Here is an 18,175-nt window from a genome sequence, read left to right on the forward strand (position 1 = left end):
ATAATTGATTTTTCGACAGTATTTCCAGTGTAGACTTTTTGGACAATAGCTGTAATTATTCCAATAACTGTATTTACTCCAATTGGCACATTTTGCATTGTAATATTTTTTTTAATTAAGCATATTAATATATAGATGTTTATATACATATGTACTTTAATATACCAACATTAGATATGTTAACACAAGAAATCCCATTTTTAGATAAAACTATTATAACTAAGATATATATAAATGGGCTTTTTATTATTTATATATATATATATATATATATATATATATATATATATATATATATATATATATATATATATATATATATATATATATATATATATATATATATATATATATATATATGAATTAAACTCTTGATGTTAAATAAAGCTTCATAATAATTATTATAACCATTTCAAAAAGTAAAAACAAAAATGCATCATTGTAGTATCTCACTATCTTCATTTACTGTTACTCTTAAAACTATTATAACTAAGATATATATATAAATGGGCTTTTTATTATATATATATATATATATATATATATATATATATATATGTATATATATATGTATTTTTTTTACATTAAACTCTTTTATGAGCGTTTCAAAAATAAAAATAAATGCATCATTGCAGTATCTCAGTATCTCCATTTACTGTTACTCTTGACAAGTTCAGATTTCTAAAAACATGCACATTAATAAAAGATAAAAATGCGTACATTCGATTTGAACTTGATTTATTTTTCCATTTATCATTCATTTTGATGGCATTATTTGTGCCTTTCTGAATAGGGCATTCAGGTACGGGCACATCCCCATTTTGCATAATAATATAATATAATGCATGCAATGTGTGTGTGCTACTCACAATGACGTAAAAACAACTATAATTTGGCAAGTGTTTACAGTTGCTTTTATATATAGAACATGTTTCTTAAATACAACAGTGTGTGTTTGAAAGCATAGGAAGAAAGTCTTCGGGTTGTTACACAGACCAGCTAATCGAGCATCGGAATTACTGCTGAATTATTTCAATAATTACCTGCTCCTAATTTTACCTGTCTCCTGGGCAAACTGCTACCGGGATCATTTGAGGTACTTCTTACACCTGGCCAAGCACAAATGGGACTCCGCTGTAATAATGCTCGAACAGAACATCTTGTTCATGTAGTGGCACCATTAGGATTCTGCTTTTAGCTGACGCTGGTCCTAAGGGGAATTCACCAGTTAACAGTAAGTAAGCACATGTTAGCATAGCGAGGTCACATAATGCAGCCAGCTGATCCCTAAGGCGCCCATGTTCCTCAACGAGCGCTGACGCAAACGCCATTGCCCTGGAGGCGTAATGACGGCATACAGGAGAGCATTGTGCTGCTGGAGTCTGCGTGTGAACAGACTCTACCGCAAAACGCTGGCAAGGTCTTGCAAGGTGGGAGGGTCAGATGAGTCACGCCCATTTCTTGCTGGGTCACTAATCGTCTTCAGCAATGCTTTGATTGCTGTAATGTGGCAAGATAACTTTGTGCAGTCATCTCAGTGCAACTAAAAAAGGCGCCATTGATTCCTGTAGCTCAACCAGTAGAGCATGGCGCTAGGAATGCCAAGGTCATCGGTTCGATTCCCAGGGAATGCATGTAATGATAGAATGCATTCATTAAATGCGACGGATAAAAGTGTCCGCCAGATGCATACATGTAATGATTTGCCATATACTGTTGAGTCTTCTCCTGCTTCAATTATTCCAGATGGTTTCCCCATTAAAGACTGGACTTTAAAAGGCAACCTCCATTTACACTGCTGGCTGTTAACATGTCAGGGTTTTTGGAAGCCTGTTGAACTAGGGCTGTTTATGTGATGTGGAGTTAGCTCACAGACGGAGTGCTCTTGGGAAGCCATTGGCCAACCACACATTTTCCTTGTTTGCCCACAGAGGCAAGAGCCAATGCTTCAGGCCTGACACCCTAGACGAAGCCGTACCCGGTGCAGTCCTACACTGTAAAAAATGTGGCTGCGATTAGTTGAAATTTGTTGAGATAACTTAAATATCCAACTTAACCAAACTAAACTTAAGTTAACTAAACTTAATATTTTAAGTCAAGCTTGAACACATACTTTTTAAAGTTGAAACAATGTTGGATTTTAAGTTGTGCTAAATAATCGCAGCAATTTTTTTTACAGTGTAGTCCCAGTTATGAGATCAGTGCTGTCATAAACCATCTGGGAGAAGTTGATATGGCTGAGGTTGCACTCCCAACACATTTCCCTTATTCTGTGAGCACTTTTGTGGCAGATCTTTGAGGCTTGCTGCATGGCTAACGAAGGATGTTATCTCACATGGCGAATGTTGCGCAGGGTTCCCTCATGATGTTGGGATGGTGGTTTGAATCTCACAAAGGTCTCTCAATAAATAGCTTGCAGATGTTAATTGGCTAGTTGGCAAAGCCTCGTCTTATTTGTCCCAATTTTGCTGGAAAAACAAGTTCAAGTTTATCCAATGTGGGCAGGGAAAATAAACAAGCAAATATGCAAATAGATTCCAAATAAGAAACATTCATTTCCCTTGAAATGGTTTGTGTGTGTGCAGAGGAAAGTTATTTAGCAATAGTAGAGTTGAAAGTCTTTAAGCTTTTGGAAAACAAAGACAAAATGCCCGTAAATGTTCACTGTGACTCAAGAAGCCAAAAGTGGCTCATTTGTAAATAGTTAGCAATAGCGCTCAGTTGCACTTTTCATGCATATCACCTTGCAGCAGATCGAGGGAAATGCTTCTCCTTTGAGGCATCTTGCAAAATAAATGATTTCCCCCTCAAAAAATGCATGTTTGCTCAAAGACAAAATGACACTTAATACCTAAAAAACAGTTTCTGGTTCATTTAAGCCGCACTGTTAAAGGGGGAATTCACCGCTGGCAAGATGGGCTTTAATGAAAGTGTCTGTCTATGCAGTAGAAACTCACTTCTACATGACTAGAGAAAACAGAGTAAGATGTTTTGTTCATTTTTTTTTTTGCCTAAAACTTCAACACCCATACTGCACTTTTGATTTTGGAGCCGACTCTTTGTTGATCTTTGGCGGAAATACAAAAATGCGGAAGTTCGATCTGTAGTTTTAACAAAAGTTCAACAAAAGCAACATTATGCATTTCGTGTCATCCGATAGACTTTTGCTGGCAAATGGGGATATCAGGGTCCAGGCAACACAGAACAAGAGTGTATTTTCTTTCTTTATAAATACTACCGACAGTGTAACAATACAAAGCTGGTTGCAAATCTGCAAACTAATCCTTTAGTGAAGTGATCCAGGGGCTGATTTGTTGCCAGGCCGCACAGCTGAATGTGTTTTTGCTGCACCGAGAAGCGTGGGTTCCTCTGAGAATTGAGGTTTGCGGTGACTGAGCACTTTGTTTTACCTTTGCAGAGAACACCTGTTGGATGTCCACATCTTTTCTGAAGGACTGTTAAAAACATGCTCTCTTTTGGTGCAGCAAACATGGACACTGGTGAACTTTGACTGGCCTGAATCATTGGCTTAGTTCACATTAGGGATGGAAGATCTTCCCAAAATGACATATCACGATCTTATAACAAACAATCACGATCCACAATCTGAATTACTGAATCCCAATTTTGAGATGTACTATCAAGAATTTCCAGACTGGAACAAGCCAATGACGCAGTATTGCATTAAACAATCAGTTGTCAAAATAGTCATTAAATATACATTGATTCTTATTAAAATACTAAAGTTATTCAGTCAAGAGCAGTGAGTGATTTTGTCTTTTGTTTAACATTTAACGGCTTTAAGACCGAATGCATGGATCTAATATAATGACACATATCCGATTTCTTTCCCAACTATTCATCCGCTCAAGACATAACTGACTGTAAATACTTGCCAAGACATACATTTTGACATATTTCTGCATATATTTGATCATTTAGGCATTCCTGAAACCCCAAATATACTTTGCTCTTTCGTGTTGATCAGTCTCTTTTGCAGTTTAATACGCTTTTGATAACACTTTTTAAAATAAAGCATGTCCCACAGAAGACTGCATTTTTTCGACAGTCACGTTACATGATTCGACTGATCTGGATGTTAAGTTTAGGCTTTTAAGGACGGGAGAAAGCACACTGCTTAAAAGGAAAGAAACGGCATGCGGTACAATGATCATTTTATCTTGATTATCATGCTTTCATAATCGTTGGAAGCCAAAATCGAACCCAAAATTTGGTTCATCCCACAGCTGTTAAATTGTTTTTCAAATGCGTCATCACGCATGAAAGACACATGTTAGAGACACATGATATAATTTGGCCACTCAGCAAAGCCATCCAGTAGGCGGTCATTGCTGTATTTTAGCATTATTATGAAGACAAAAAAGATCACAATCTTTATTATTCACCAAAAAAAGTAGATTGTGGACGTCTTTAAGATCGATCACCACATAAAATCGTTAAATTGCCCACCCCTAGTTCACTTTCATGCTATTTTTAATGAAGAAGAGGTACGGTATATGTATTTGGCTTGATGTCCATGATGGAGGGTTCGAGCTCAAGACTCCACCCGAGCCCGGAGCACCAACTACGACTTCTTGATTGTTTTTTGTTGTGGTGGCGGAGGGATGCCGGAAGTCGGACAGAAGTAAGCAGTGGCTTATATGCTTGTTCATGCACTGATTGATCAGACTGCATAAACATGTCTCTCCCGAACGTTTGTTAGGAATCCAGTGAGTCCATATGGAACCTGACAGTGTAGCCTTAACCGAACTTTTGCCGAGTTTTGCCCTTGCAGTCTGAGGAGAGACGGCCTCCCCCTGTGGCTCCCAATGATTCTTCTCCATTTCCCTTTTATCTTAAGTGGTGATTTACAAACAAAATCTTGGGGTTTGGCTGTGGTTCTGTGTATATGAGTCTGTAGTAAGGTGGTGGAAGGGGAAACTACACAGCTGGTACATATTAGCTCTTGGACACAATTATTAAACCATCCAGGCTTACTTTGTTTTCAGGAGTGAACGCTTGAGGTTGTTTGCTTGTAGTTAAATTCACATCGAAACATCCAGTTGCTGGGCAATAAGTGCTATTTTTCCGCATGTCGCCTGCTCTGTATAAGACGGTGTGGGACGTGGTGACAAACACATCCGCAATTACATCACAGCGCAGAGACTGGCCTGGCAAACCGCACCGAGTTGAACTTTGCAGCTGTCAGTGATCCACCTTACTGACAGGACCGGCCTCACCACACAAAAGATCTCAATTAACTTTTTTCTTCAGATCGGTTTTCCCCAACCGGCTCCGAGCAATGAGTGTTGATTTTTCCAGCTCCTTTTATAATTTACAGCCTGTCCTCACATTCCAGTAACCTGTGGTTTGAGTCAATAAGTTGTAGATCATTTGTTTTATTGGTTTATTTAGCCCCTCATGCTGGGCTATTGGTGGGCCTTTCCTGGCGGTAGAGTTGTGGTTTTACAGTGATGTCACAGGCCTGCTATGCATCCGCAGGGAGACTTCCACCACCCACTGATAGGTAGCAGTTACTCCAATGATCTCATCAAATCAATGATAAGTACACGTGGATGAGCCCAGAAGCCAGTCTAAAGTGTTGTACCTTCCCTTGTGAAAAACAAGTACACTTTAGCATACTTAAAAAAAAAAAAATAGTACTTTTTAGAATAGACTTAAGTGCGAACTGAATGCAATGTTGGTTTGCAGATGTTGTTTATGATCAAACAGCAACATTACACACTAACTACAGTTAGAAAAGTGAAATCATAATCAACCACCCCTTTAAATGAAAATATGTTTCAGTTTAAATTTATATTAAAATGCAATTTGCCAAACTTTAGAGCGATTTTTGCACTCACTTCAGTTTTACTTCTGCACTGCCGAAAGTACCAACAGGCATTTATGGTAAACTAAAATATATTTTAAAATAGTAATTTCTATTGAAACTTTTATGTCATGTATTTAAGTAAATTTGCACTTATACATTTATAAAGATTAAATTTCATTTTTGTACATTTCAATTATTTTAGCTTTAAATGTAAAATTGAATAACATTCTTCAGCACTTAAGTACTTTACATGTGGTTTAGTATGTTGGTCAACACTTGTGTACTTGCTAAGGAATGGAAAAAGATTATTAAGACATAATAATTTAAAATGTACTTTAAATGAAAATGAACATTATTATAGTGTGCTTTTTAAAAGTTTCTTAAGTGTGTTAATAAACATAGTGCACTCTCGTTAAGTACACTTAAGTGGCTTTTTATTTAATTAATATTATATTGGTTTCACCTTTATAATAGGTGTCATTAACTACTATATACTTGTTTTGTACAATCTACGTATTGTGTTGATGTATTGCAAAACACTTTTTCTGCTATTGAGGTGGGATACTGGTAAGGATAGGACAGGTTTGGGGATTGGTCAATTATTAGAGATCGACCGATATGGATTTTTTAACTACTATATACTTGTTTTGTACAATCTACGTATTGTGTTGATGTATTGCAAAACACTTTTTCTGCTATTGAGGTGGGATACTGGGTAAGGATAGGACAGGTTTGGGGATTGGTCAATTATTAGAGATCGACCGATATGGATTTTTTACATTTTAATTGTAATAACCGATACCAAAATACCTAATATATTAAACCGATATTTATTTATTTATTGTTTTATTTCTGTTTTTGACAGTTATAACAACAGCACTGAACTGAACAAACAGTTTGAACAAAAAACACAAAAAAACCCCACAAACGATACCCGATTATGGGTAAATGCTTAAATATCGGGAAAAATACGTAAAACCGATTATCGGTTGATAGAAATGAATTACATATGTCTTTACATGCAGGTATTTTTCAATATAAGCACAATGTAAAAACATATGTACACAGTAATTGAACTACATGTGCACATTCAATACAATTAAGCACACATCTTTTCCACAAAGGGTTTCCATTACACTAGCGTATGATGTTTATCCATTGGTTTGAAGGCTTTTTGCTTTGCACATACATGGAAAAAGTGCATTCTGTGCATTCAGGGAAAAAAGTGCCACCTGCTGTTGCAATACTTGGAAATGCAATATAGCTTTATTCCTTGAGGGACCAGATCATACATGACACATCAACAGATCTCTTGGTCAGATGCTTCATTATTTTTCCGTGTGGTTTCCATAGTGTCTCCAATTACATGTGTCATATTTCATATGGTCAGGAGATTGGGCGAAACATGGTGTCCTTGTCTAATGTCATGATGTGTACAGCTCTTTTTTAAGTGAGGTTCAATAAAATCACTTTCACAGTATTCTCAAAACATTACACAATGCAGAGTATTGTAGAGTAGACACTGTTTTCTAGAGCTGTTCACCTAAAGTAGGTCTCTAACCAAACAACACTGACACCAGCCTCATGCTTCCTCCTTTCCAGTCAAATCGTCAAGACGTGTTAAAGACTATACACTTAAATTGGTCTTTGGCCCTTCATATTAACAGAGTAACAAACAGAAAAAGGCATAAACAAGACTGTTAGGGAACTGCAGGGAAAGCCCCCAAAACATAAATAAATAAATGAATAAATAAATAAAATCGTTAAAATGCCGTATCCTGTATTCTAGCTTTTGTAAAATCAGCAAACTACATACATTTTTTTTCCACATTTTTTTTTCCCAGCAGTATAACATTACCAACATGTAGAGAGAAAAAAAGAGCAGAGTTTGTCAAGACGAAGCCATCTATGTGTCACGGTCATGTTTAGTTCTCTGTCTTGTTTATTTTTAGTCTTTGTTTTCATCATCTCTGTGTTGTGTTTGGTCGTTTTCACACCATTTGTTTCTGAACCTGGTGCGTTTTCTCCCTTAGTTTGGTTCGTTTAGGCGTAAATGAACATGGCAATCGTGTTCCGATCCGCACCAAAACTATTGTTCCAAGATCGCGTGAACGAGGCGGTCTCAAACCCGGTTGAAAACATACTCTGGAGTGGTTCGGTTGAGCTGAGAAAGCAATCTGACCTAACGGAACAACGAACCAAGCAGTATCATAATTCATAACGCAAAATTCATAGTTTTTGTGATTGAGAACCTTAAAGGATAATTCCGGTATTTAACACCTTGAGTCTATATTGTAGTTTGTTTTGGATGAACAAGAGTGGTGGCCAAATTTTTTTTGACAATGGTTCCTCTCTCGAGTTTTTGACTATAAAAGAATTGGCCATGGACCCATTTAACATTGGAGTCAATGTGCATGTCCGAAAATGTCATTAAAACAGCCAATGATGTTCGTTTACAAATCTGTTAAACTCACCGAGTGGTTAGTGGTGTTCGTTGATGATTATAAACAATATATCGTCGCAATATATGATTCCAATCCGTTTATTTTGCTATAGTGGAACTATTTTTTCAACAATGGGATTTTACAAAATGACGAATAAAACACGACAGAAACTGTATTTCGCAACACTTTTTGTTTCTGGAACATCAACTAACATCACTAATCACTCGGTGAGTTGCACAGTTTTGAAAAATAATGTTAAAGGCTGTTTTAATGACATTTTCGGACATGCACATTGACTCCCATGTTAAATGGGTCCATGGCCAATTCTTTTATAGTCAAAAACTCGAGAGAGGAACCATTGTCAAAAAAATGTTGTCCACCACTCTTGTTCATCCAAAACAAACTACAATATAGACTCAAGGTGTTAAATACCGGAATTATCCTTTAAGAATCTTGAGAATCTTACAATGTTGTGCAATTGCAAGAAGGCTGGCCCGACGAAGCCCTGATTCCCGCTCTAATTGCATTATAATATATATCATTTTAAGTATATTGAAATATATATAATTTATCAGGATAAGTCAAGTCACCTTAATTTCTATAGTACTTTATATAATACAGATTGTTTCAAAGCAGCTTTATATGGTTAACCATGAAAATGATTCAATGATCTAAACAGAGTTCATTTTAGCTGTACAGCAACTCTAAAATAAATAGTGTCATTGTTCAGTGTTGATTCAGATCCATGGTAAAGATCAAGTATTAAATTAGTTTCATCTTTAAAGTAGCTCTGCAGAAAACAACTACTACAGGTAAAGCCACAATAAACCCGCAGAGCTAACTCGATCCATTTTGATGGATGACACAGGTGAACTCTTACCAATAAGAGGACAGTTTTACTCACATGTGACTTGCATAAGCACATTTCGGTACGCTTTGAAATGTTGCCTGACTCAAACCAAGAAGAAAATGCAACATTGTAACAAATTAAGGCCCTTTTCTGAACAAAGCAGACGCTCTGAGTTCCAGTCATCCAGTCGTCGTCATGGTTTCTCATTAGTTTCACCTGTTTCCTGTTTCTGTTGATTGGCTTCCTGGTGTATTTAAGCCTTCTGTCTTCCTCAGCTCAGGGTCTTGTGTTGAAGTTACGTTCTATTGCTGTAGTGTTCCTGGTGTTATATTATTTCACAGTTTTTCTGCGTCATGCATGTTGGTTTGGATTATCACTACAGCTAAACAATGACACGTTGAACGTTTACGAAAGTTAAAAAAGCTTTGATGCCATTTCCTGTTTTTCTTTATGTTTCCTCTCCCCAGACATGCCAGTCCAAGGTGTTTGACCTCTCGGATGGAGTGTCTCAGTACGCCTGGTTTCCATGTGATCAGGATCATGGTGTTCCCTGGTATCCCCTTTACTGGTTGAAGGTGATATTTTTTTCTTCTTCTAATCATCATAATTGTATTTGACATGTTGAGAAATTTCAAATGTAAATATGCTTCAAGCCAAAGCAGTTGATACATTTCCGACTGTGAGCTGCTGTGGTATAAAGGTGTATTAAGTGCTTTAAGGCAAGACACCACAGGTGTAATTATAAAAAAGTTTTTACTATACTTCCCCAGTTAATGAATCACCGTACATTAAGACATACAATTTTGTATCAGAAGTTTTAAAAATGAAAATTAGGCATGGCAAGTTTATTTATGTAGCACATTTCATACACTATGGCAATTCAAAGTGCTTTGCACAAGGAGTTAAAATAATATCAAAATAAAAGCAAGGGAAATTAACAGTTATAAACGGTTATAAAATGAATTGATATATATATATATATGTGATACAGTTATAAAATGAATTAAAAGAGTAAAAAATAATATATAGATAAACTTCTCATCTGGCAAAACACTGGTGTATCATATTTTTCACAACTCCCATTGAGATTTTCCCAAGAATGATTACACTGTGTCTGATTATGAGGCAATATCCAATTAAAAATGCCCTAATATTCATACATTTTTAGAACAAAAGTCTGAACATTGGATAAAGCCAGGTTCAACTTTTATTGTCATATTGGAGTTTTTATACTGGGGATTTTGGATATCTCTTTATATCATTCCATAAAGCTGACAATACAGTCAACAGGCAGGAAAATGAACACATTTCCACTGTGTGTTTTAGAAATAAAATTATATATGGACAAACCACTCCATACAACCGGTATATATTTGGTGTATACAGTAAGTGCTACGCAAGTGGCTTAAACCTTTACAGATATGTATTGTAATTGAAATCTACAGATGCAAATATATACATTATAGTAGAATAAACTCTTCATTTTTTTTTGTGTGGATGTTTTCTTTCCACTAGTCTGAACGAAGACGTTATTGAAGCAAACCAGTCCAAAAATTGACCAGTACATGTTTTTGCCTGTAGTGTCTTGCCTTAAACATGTGATGTGCTTTTGCTACAGTGGTTCTCTGAAGGTTAGACCCATGTCTCAACCTAAACACGCAGTTAGTTACTACAGTTTAGTGTTACTACAGTTTAGAACAAGACTTCTGCATACATGTAAACCAGATCTTGTCTCCAACAGGCATATTTCTCACACCCTATGGTTGCTGCGGCTGTTATCATCCATTTAGCCGCGGATGGAACGAGCTTCATCGACCAAGCCCAGTACAACATTACAGTCCAGCTGATCGACACCAAAGAGAACAACCACAGCTTAGGTGAGATCTGGTGACGTTGCATTGTTGTTTTTTGTTGGCGAGTGCAACTATTTGACTTGGATTCTAATATTGGCAATTGGCTAAATACGTCTATTACTTCCCCTGAAATGTTCAGGTGACTGGCGTTTGAGCTGCCGCACCAATCCTCTGGTCATCCCAGTAAGTCATGACTTGAGCATGGCCTTCTACCACACCAAAGCCATTCTCCTCAAGTTCCGCTCCGATCTCGTGGCCATCTCCGGTGTCGGCCTGCGCTCTTTCCAGTTCTTTGACCCAATCACCATCAGCGGCTGTCAGAGCAATGAAATATACAACCCCATGGGCCAGAGGTGAGCTATAAGGCCTACAGAGTCAGACCACTGCTTTCATAGACCTCTCACGCTCTTAGAAGAAAAGGATCTTAAAAGGTTTTGTCAGGTGCTGTCATCTTATGGATTAAGGTTTAATTTCATTTTAGGAATTAAACAGCTTGTAAACAGTTGAAAAAAATTTATGAAAGTATTATTCTGCAGTCATTTAAGACATTTCGCCACCTTGGAATTATAAGGTTCTATCTGCATTCTGACTGGTTTTGAGATATTGAGCTTTAAAGTTTTTGAAAATAAAAAGTTCCAAAATGTACACAACTTAAAAAACAACATCACATAATGTAAAGAAGTGGTCACAGAATAAGAATATGTGAATAACAAAATTTTTACAAAAATGTCAGATAGAACCTTATCATTCCAAGGGGACGATTTCTCCTTACATAGAACCTTTTTGCCATAAAATTATTTTTTTAATTGAATCAAGAACCCTAAAGTTCTATATATTATATATATATCAGTATATATATATATATATTTTTAAGGGTGTATAAGGTTTTCCTGCAGTGACTCATCAGTATCTATGCAGTTTGTGATGGAGAGTAAAACTAGATGGTAAAGTTTGTAGACAAATTTTCATTTTGGCTTTAGAAAGTCTAGCCAGATTTTAACAGCTTTAAGTTTGAAGATTTTAAGTTTAAGGTATTAAGTTTGAAATAGTTTTAAGTTTTAGTTTAGTAGTTTTTCAAAGCTCGAAATTTGGATGGATGAATGGATCATTTTAAATAGGCTAGTAGAACAGTTGGCTTTCTCCAACCAACACAATGAAGAAAATCTGAAACATTTTAGCTTGAATGATGAATTTGGTTTTGAATGTAAACGAAGTTTTATGAGAAAATACATTTTGCCTGGTCTCACTGTAACGTTCAAAACTCGAAACTTTCCCCCCGAGTCCAAAAGAGCATTCACTGAAACCAAGGCAGAACGTTTCGAAATCCTCAAGTTTCTGATGTCACAAACACATTAATATAAATTACCTCCCACATTTATTCATAATCAGCCTTGCTCAGAACTACCTTTAAGAGTAAAATGACCTTGTGCTATTCTTCTCTATCTTGTTTTCTAGGTAAAATAAGTATCTGTACACAATGTACAGGTAAGCTACACATATTTGAGAAAAAAAGTGAAATACTATCTTGTTTTCAGGCACATAAAACAAAACATGCCTAATTCAAGAAGAAAAATGGAGTATGAGAAATAAACATAATTCAAAGGGAAAACAAGTTTATTTTTTCTGCCCCACTGCCAAATAGCAAGCACAGCACTGTTGCTCAGCCTGTTTAACTGGTCAGAAAAAGGCTGGAATATGGTCATGAACAACTAAATTATGACATTTTTATGTATTTAAAAAAAAGTTTCAAATGACCTCTTAAGATAATCTGTTTTATATTGTTTCCTAATGTTTCCAAGGCATAACCTTCACTTTAATCTGGCTGTGCCACATTTACAGTCCATATGGATACTACAAAAACACAACAAAACACAAAACTAAAGAAATAAACTCAAAAACAAAAATGACTCGTGTATATATAGTTCCGTTCTGTATACATCCATTCTGTTCTGAAGCTCATGTAAGAATGTGCAATAAACATAATTTGCTTGATTTATAGAATGAGGTCATTTTGAAAGAGTTCCATTTGCATTCAGTTAACGCAGAAAATAATTTGTTGGCCATGAATAATCTGGCCTTTGAATGCAAAGTGACGCTGTATCGACAGCAGTTTGATTTGCTTCAGGTCCATAGTGTACTTTATTGAGTGGTTGATTTTCTTCAGATAATGCTCAGAGGCACGCATGCTGAATATTCAGACCTTGCAATATTTATCAGTCAGTATTTAATATGGAGTCATCTTTGTCCACCATATTCCCTGTAATACCGCCCGATACGAAACACCATGTCCCGGCTCACACTGTTTTTAACAACAGGGGCCGTTAACATGGTTTGGTTTTATGTGTCCCTTCCCTTTTCAGTTCTGTATGCCACTAAAGCATTAGTTTAATGTGTTCAGAGGGCTGTGTTTGGCTCTGGGATTTGGCTCACTGGTTAATGGGTGTACCATAAATTAATTTGCAAACTAATAAGATGAATTTAGGCCAATAGTAGCAATGGTAAACTCAAGAATGCAGTGTTTTGGAATCTTTGCTTAACACGTGTAAACATGTGGTTTATATACCGCATTATATTAATATAATTTTGAATGCCAAAATCTTAACGTTGCATCGTGTGCTTTGATATCTTGTACCGATAAAAATTAATTGAGCAAATGCTTACAATAAGCTGTCGGGGTAAATGGGTTGTCAAATAACTTTTTATAGGTGACCTTTTATGTGTATGTTTTAGGGAAAGTGTATATCTTCTGAAAGTTTCTGGTGTTACATCATTTGTTTTTGGTTCTGCAATGTCATTAAAACATTTAAAGTACACAATTGCATGTAATCAATACCAATTTATAAAAAATGCATCCACAACAGAGAATATAACTTTCTTCTGGAAAATATATCAAATCACAGGAAACTTCATGAAGTGAGGTTTGTGACATGAATCATTGGATACGTGGTGACTACAGTATAAAAGCCTGTAGTTTGTCTCCTGAAGTGCGTCATGGTCAAAGCCCACCTCTTCCTTTCGTCCTGGGGTTACGTGGCTTTAGCTGTTTAGCTTAGCTGTGTTTTCCAGTGACATTATGTGATTTTACTTAAGAGTGATGTTGAGCTACCGAGACTGTGTGTGTGGTGTGCTGCTTACACTCTGGTAAGTTTAATGCTGTGTGTTCGGGGTGTTGTGGGAAGTTTGGTTGGATTTAGCTTGAGCTACAGCTGTGTGTCAGTGCGGTGTGTCTTTAGGGCTCCCATCTGTGCGGCATTGCAGTTTAACATAGCTCGGGTCGGAGCACCAGCTGTCGCTGTTATAGCCTCTATAGAAGCTATTGTATGACTTATACGTGCGTCGTGAGTATTATGTCATCAGATCACGGTAGCTACCTTTTTTGGTTTCACTTTATTTTGATGATCCCTTTAACACATTCTGTTGACTATAACTAACGTTGCACCTACATGTCAACTAACTCTCATTAGAGTATTAGTAGATTATTAGGAGACTGGTAGGGTTAGAGTTAGAATAAGTTGACATGTAGTTGCAAAGTTACATATAGTCAGTAGAATGTCTGTTGGGGGGAGCATCACAATAAAGAGTTAGCAGATATTAAGCAGGCCGTCTATTAATACTCTAATGAGAGTTAGTTAACATATAATTTCAAAGTTACTTATAGTCAACAGAATTTTCAAAAGGGACCATCAAAATAGTGTTACCCATTTTTATTTTTGTAAGAGCTAGATAATCTTGCATGCCTTCTAAATTGAGGTTGAAATGTATGTCTGTGGTTCTTAAGGTCCTTTCTGACTGTGTTAAGGCAAGCTGAGTGAGAGCAGTCACCTTAACGCCGCTTTGCATGAACAGTGTTGCTCCTGATATTGTTAGTCCCAGCCTCCGTCTCCATTAGGATATGCGGTGGTTCATTGTTCGACTGTGACCGTTATGCTTTTGCCTCTATTTGGATGGCTTGTTGTTGCTTGCGTTTCTCCGGTATGTCTTGAATAAAGCCTTCGAACGCACACTGCAGCCGCTTTTGCCTACTTCTATCGGACACTTTATTTGCTGCTTTATAAAAGTTTGATAAAATTTCAGCAGGAAGAGCCGTCACAGCATAAGCCATGTTGATACCAAACCAGAGCCCAGATGAAGTTGACGGGCATAGCAACAGTAACTAAGGGGGGTGGGGCTTAGCCAAAGATGAATTAAATACATGGCTCAAACAACAACTGGATTGCCTAAAACATTTGAGTGATTCCATTCTCCTGCTTTAAAAAATGTGTCTGAAACCTTAAACCATGTTTCTTCATTTCTTGTTTACTGAAAAGGTCCAGTGCCTCATGATTGCCCCTATGACCACCGCCAGATCTGCCACGATTCTACTTGGTCAGCTAAGAGTTTAAAAATGCCAACTCTGCATTTACAAACTGACTCCAATAGAGATTTATTTTTCCTTCCCACTAGCTTTTTTTCCTCTTTCTGTGGATAGAGTTTAGCTCTCAATTTGTCCAGCATTGTTCATCTGGCCACATGAATTACTCTTTATATAACAAAGAACAGCGTAGACATCTGACACCAAAACTCCCCCACGATCCTCTCAGTTTCCTAACAAACATTTTTTTATTTTATCTTGTGAAAGATAGATATTGACTTTCATAAAAAAAAAAAAAAAAAAAAAGTGTATAAGAGCATCTGAAGGCATCCGGTTAAACTGCATTACTGTAAATGTGCTAAAAATCTGTGGTTTCATGAATAGGTACCAAAGCTGTTACAACTTTTTTTTTTCTTCTTCTTTCCAGTAAGTAGTAATAAACATCCAGAGTTCATTGATTTTAATAGAAGTTCTGACTCAATGTGTGCACTTCTCAGAATGAAAAGCTTGAAGCTTGGTAACACTTTATAATAACTGCACGCTATTAATCATTAGTTAAGCATTAGTAAACAGTTCATTCATAATTTATAAAGCATTAATATACATTAATAAGCAGTTTGTAAGTACAGCTATAAATGCTTTATTCTTGATCTATAAGCACATCTGTAATGCGTTTAATAATTGTATTGTCATACTTTATTAATGATCAATGAAGTATTGCATTATTTAAACCAGTTGTTTAGAGTTGTCAGTGGTTCATAAGATCACTTAGAAAGTGTAAGTAAATGATTAATAATCTATTTAAATGTACATTCACACATCTTATTATTCAGACATAATAGTTACTTAGTGTGTTAGTAAATGCTTTATCAACATGTATTTCTACTGTAATTCTACTGTTGTTATAAAGCATTTTGTAGTTGTTAGTTAACTATTGTTGTGATCTCATCTAAAGTGAGGACTAGTTATGTCTTATAAAGCATTTACAAAGGAGATTTAAAGGCTCATTTGTCTTCAAACTGAAAAAAAGAATAAAACACAATAACACATTGATACAGAACATAGAAATATTAAACATCTTTAAATCTCAAAGGCATAACTAGTCCTCACTTTATATGAAGTCACAAACATAGTTAACAGCTACTAAATGCTTTATAACTACCGGAATTAACCCTGAATTACATGTTAATAAAGCAATATCTAACACACTAAGTAACTATTACTATATTTCTGAATAATAAGATGTATGAATGTACATTTAAATAGTTTATTAATCGTTTACTCACACTTTCTAAGTGATGAACCACTGACAACTCCTAAATAACTGGTTTGTTAATAATATACTTCATTTAGAAATGATACATTGATCATTAATAAAGTATGAAAATACAATTAATAAACACATTATAGATATTCTTTTAAATCAAGAATAAAGCATTTATAGCTGTATTTATAAACTGCTTATTAATGTCTATTAATGCTTAATAAATTATGAATGAACTGTTTACTAATGCTTAACTAATTATTAATAGCGTGCCGTTATTATAATGTGTTACTGGATATGGATAATGTACATCATAATACATTATCTTTTCAAACGTAATTTTTACTAAAGTTAAAATGCATTACAATATCAGCAGATTCCTTGTTACATATGAAACTGGATATTTGTCTTGTTTTAATGCAGTATACTTTCTAAAGGTGTAACAATGAATAGTTAAAAATGATACCCGCGGTTATAATCATTGATGCGATCATTAAATGCATTATAAGGTGCATTAATGGATAATGTGGTGATGGTTGAGATTAATTGTGATGGGAAACCGATTGTAGTGCGTTGATGTGCAGCTCACTTGTTAACCTTCTCTCTTCCTCTCCATCTTTTCAGTTGTGTTCATTACTCCTGTGAAGCCATTGATTGCCAAGAGCCGTTGATCCGGAATGCGGAGGTGCAGTGTAGCGACGGCGGCTACTTCAACGGCGCACGCTGCACTGTCACGTGCAACTGCGGCTACGTCCTACAAATCCACCGGGACGATGACATCATCAAGAGCCAGGTAACAGATGAACGAGAATGATTATATGTTTGGTTTGTCTAAAGCTGGTCACACAGAACAATGCAAAAGAGTTTATATGTAGAGTTGTATCTCAACTAAGTTTAATGGTTAAACGCAACAATATTCAGTTGTGCATAAGTGCCCCTTCACGTCAAAACTAGGCTAAGGTGTAATTTACGCACAACTGGTGCAACTGGTACATCCATAGAACATTTTCCATCTGTTTCAAGCCAAGAATATTTTTTTGATCATCTCTCTAAAGAAGAAAAGCTAAAATACTGTATATGAAACAAACTGCCATTTTTGAGCTCTTGCGATTTATATACAGTTATAATTGACCCTTCACTAAGCCACGCCCGAAAACCGCCACAGGCCAATCGTGGCTTAGCAACAGTAACTAGGCGTGGGAGGTCTGACAAGCTTTCGAGCGAGGGAAATATGCTGAAGCGTTGTGCGTATGGATTGCGCAGCAAATCTGATACCTGGTATCCTAAAAGTTTGGACGGTGGGGTGGAATTTTTTTCCTTCCCAAAACCTAAAAGCCTGGGAATGTCTGACACCCATGCATACACACTGTAATAGACGTGCCAGGTGCGAAAGCTTGCCAGGTGTAGCAACAGTAACTAAGGAGGGCGGGGCTTAGCGAATGGTCAATTGAAACTATACAACCCCCATTATGTGGTTAAAAATAAGTCAAAAGAATGGTCCAAAAAGTTAAGAGAAGATATCATCGCCCTTCACAAACAAGGAACAGGATACAAAAATATAGCGAAGGCACTAAATATTC

General features: G+C 36.2%; 1 protein-coding gene across 1 annotated transcript in view; it reads left to right on the forward strand.

Annotated features, from left to right (window-relative positions):
• The window catches only part of pappaa (pregnancy-associated plasma protein A, pappalysin 1a), a 103,155-nt gene that overhangs the window by 43,287 nt on the left and 41,693 nt on the right, over window positions 1-18,175 (forward strand). Inside the window, exons 12-15 of the mRNA XM_079606408.1 lie at window positions 9,595-9,702; window positions 10,869-11,004; window positions 11,120-11,333; window positions 17,220-17,388. Of these exons, the coding sequence (XP_079462534.1) occupies window positions 9,595-9,702; window positions 10,869-11,004; window positions 11,120-11,333; window positions 17,220-17,388 (627 nt within the window). The remainder of the gene's footprint in view (window positions 1-9,594; window positions 9,703-10,868; window positions 11,005-11,119; window positions 11,334-17,219; window positions 17,389-18,175) is intronic.

Source organism: Phoxinus phoxinus, assembly GCF_949152265.1.
Source record: "Phoxinus phoxinus genome assembly, chromosome: 3".
Lineage (NCBI taxonomy): Eukaryota > Metazoa > Chordata > Actinopteri > Cypriniformes > Leuciscidae > Phoxinus > Phoxinus phoxinus.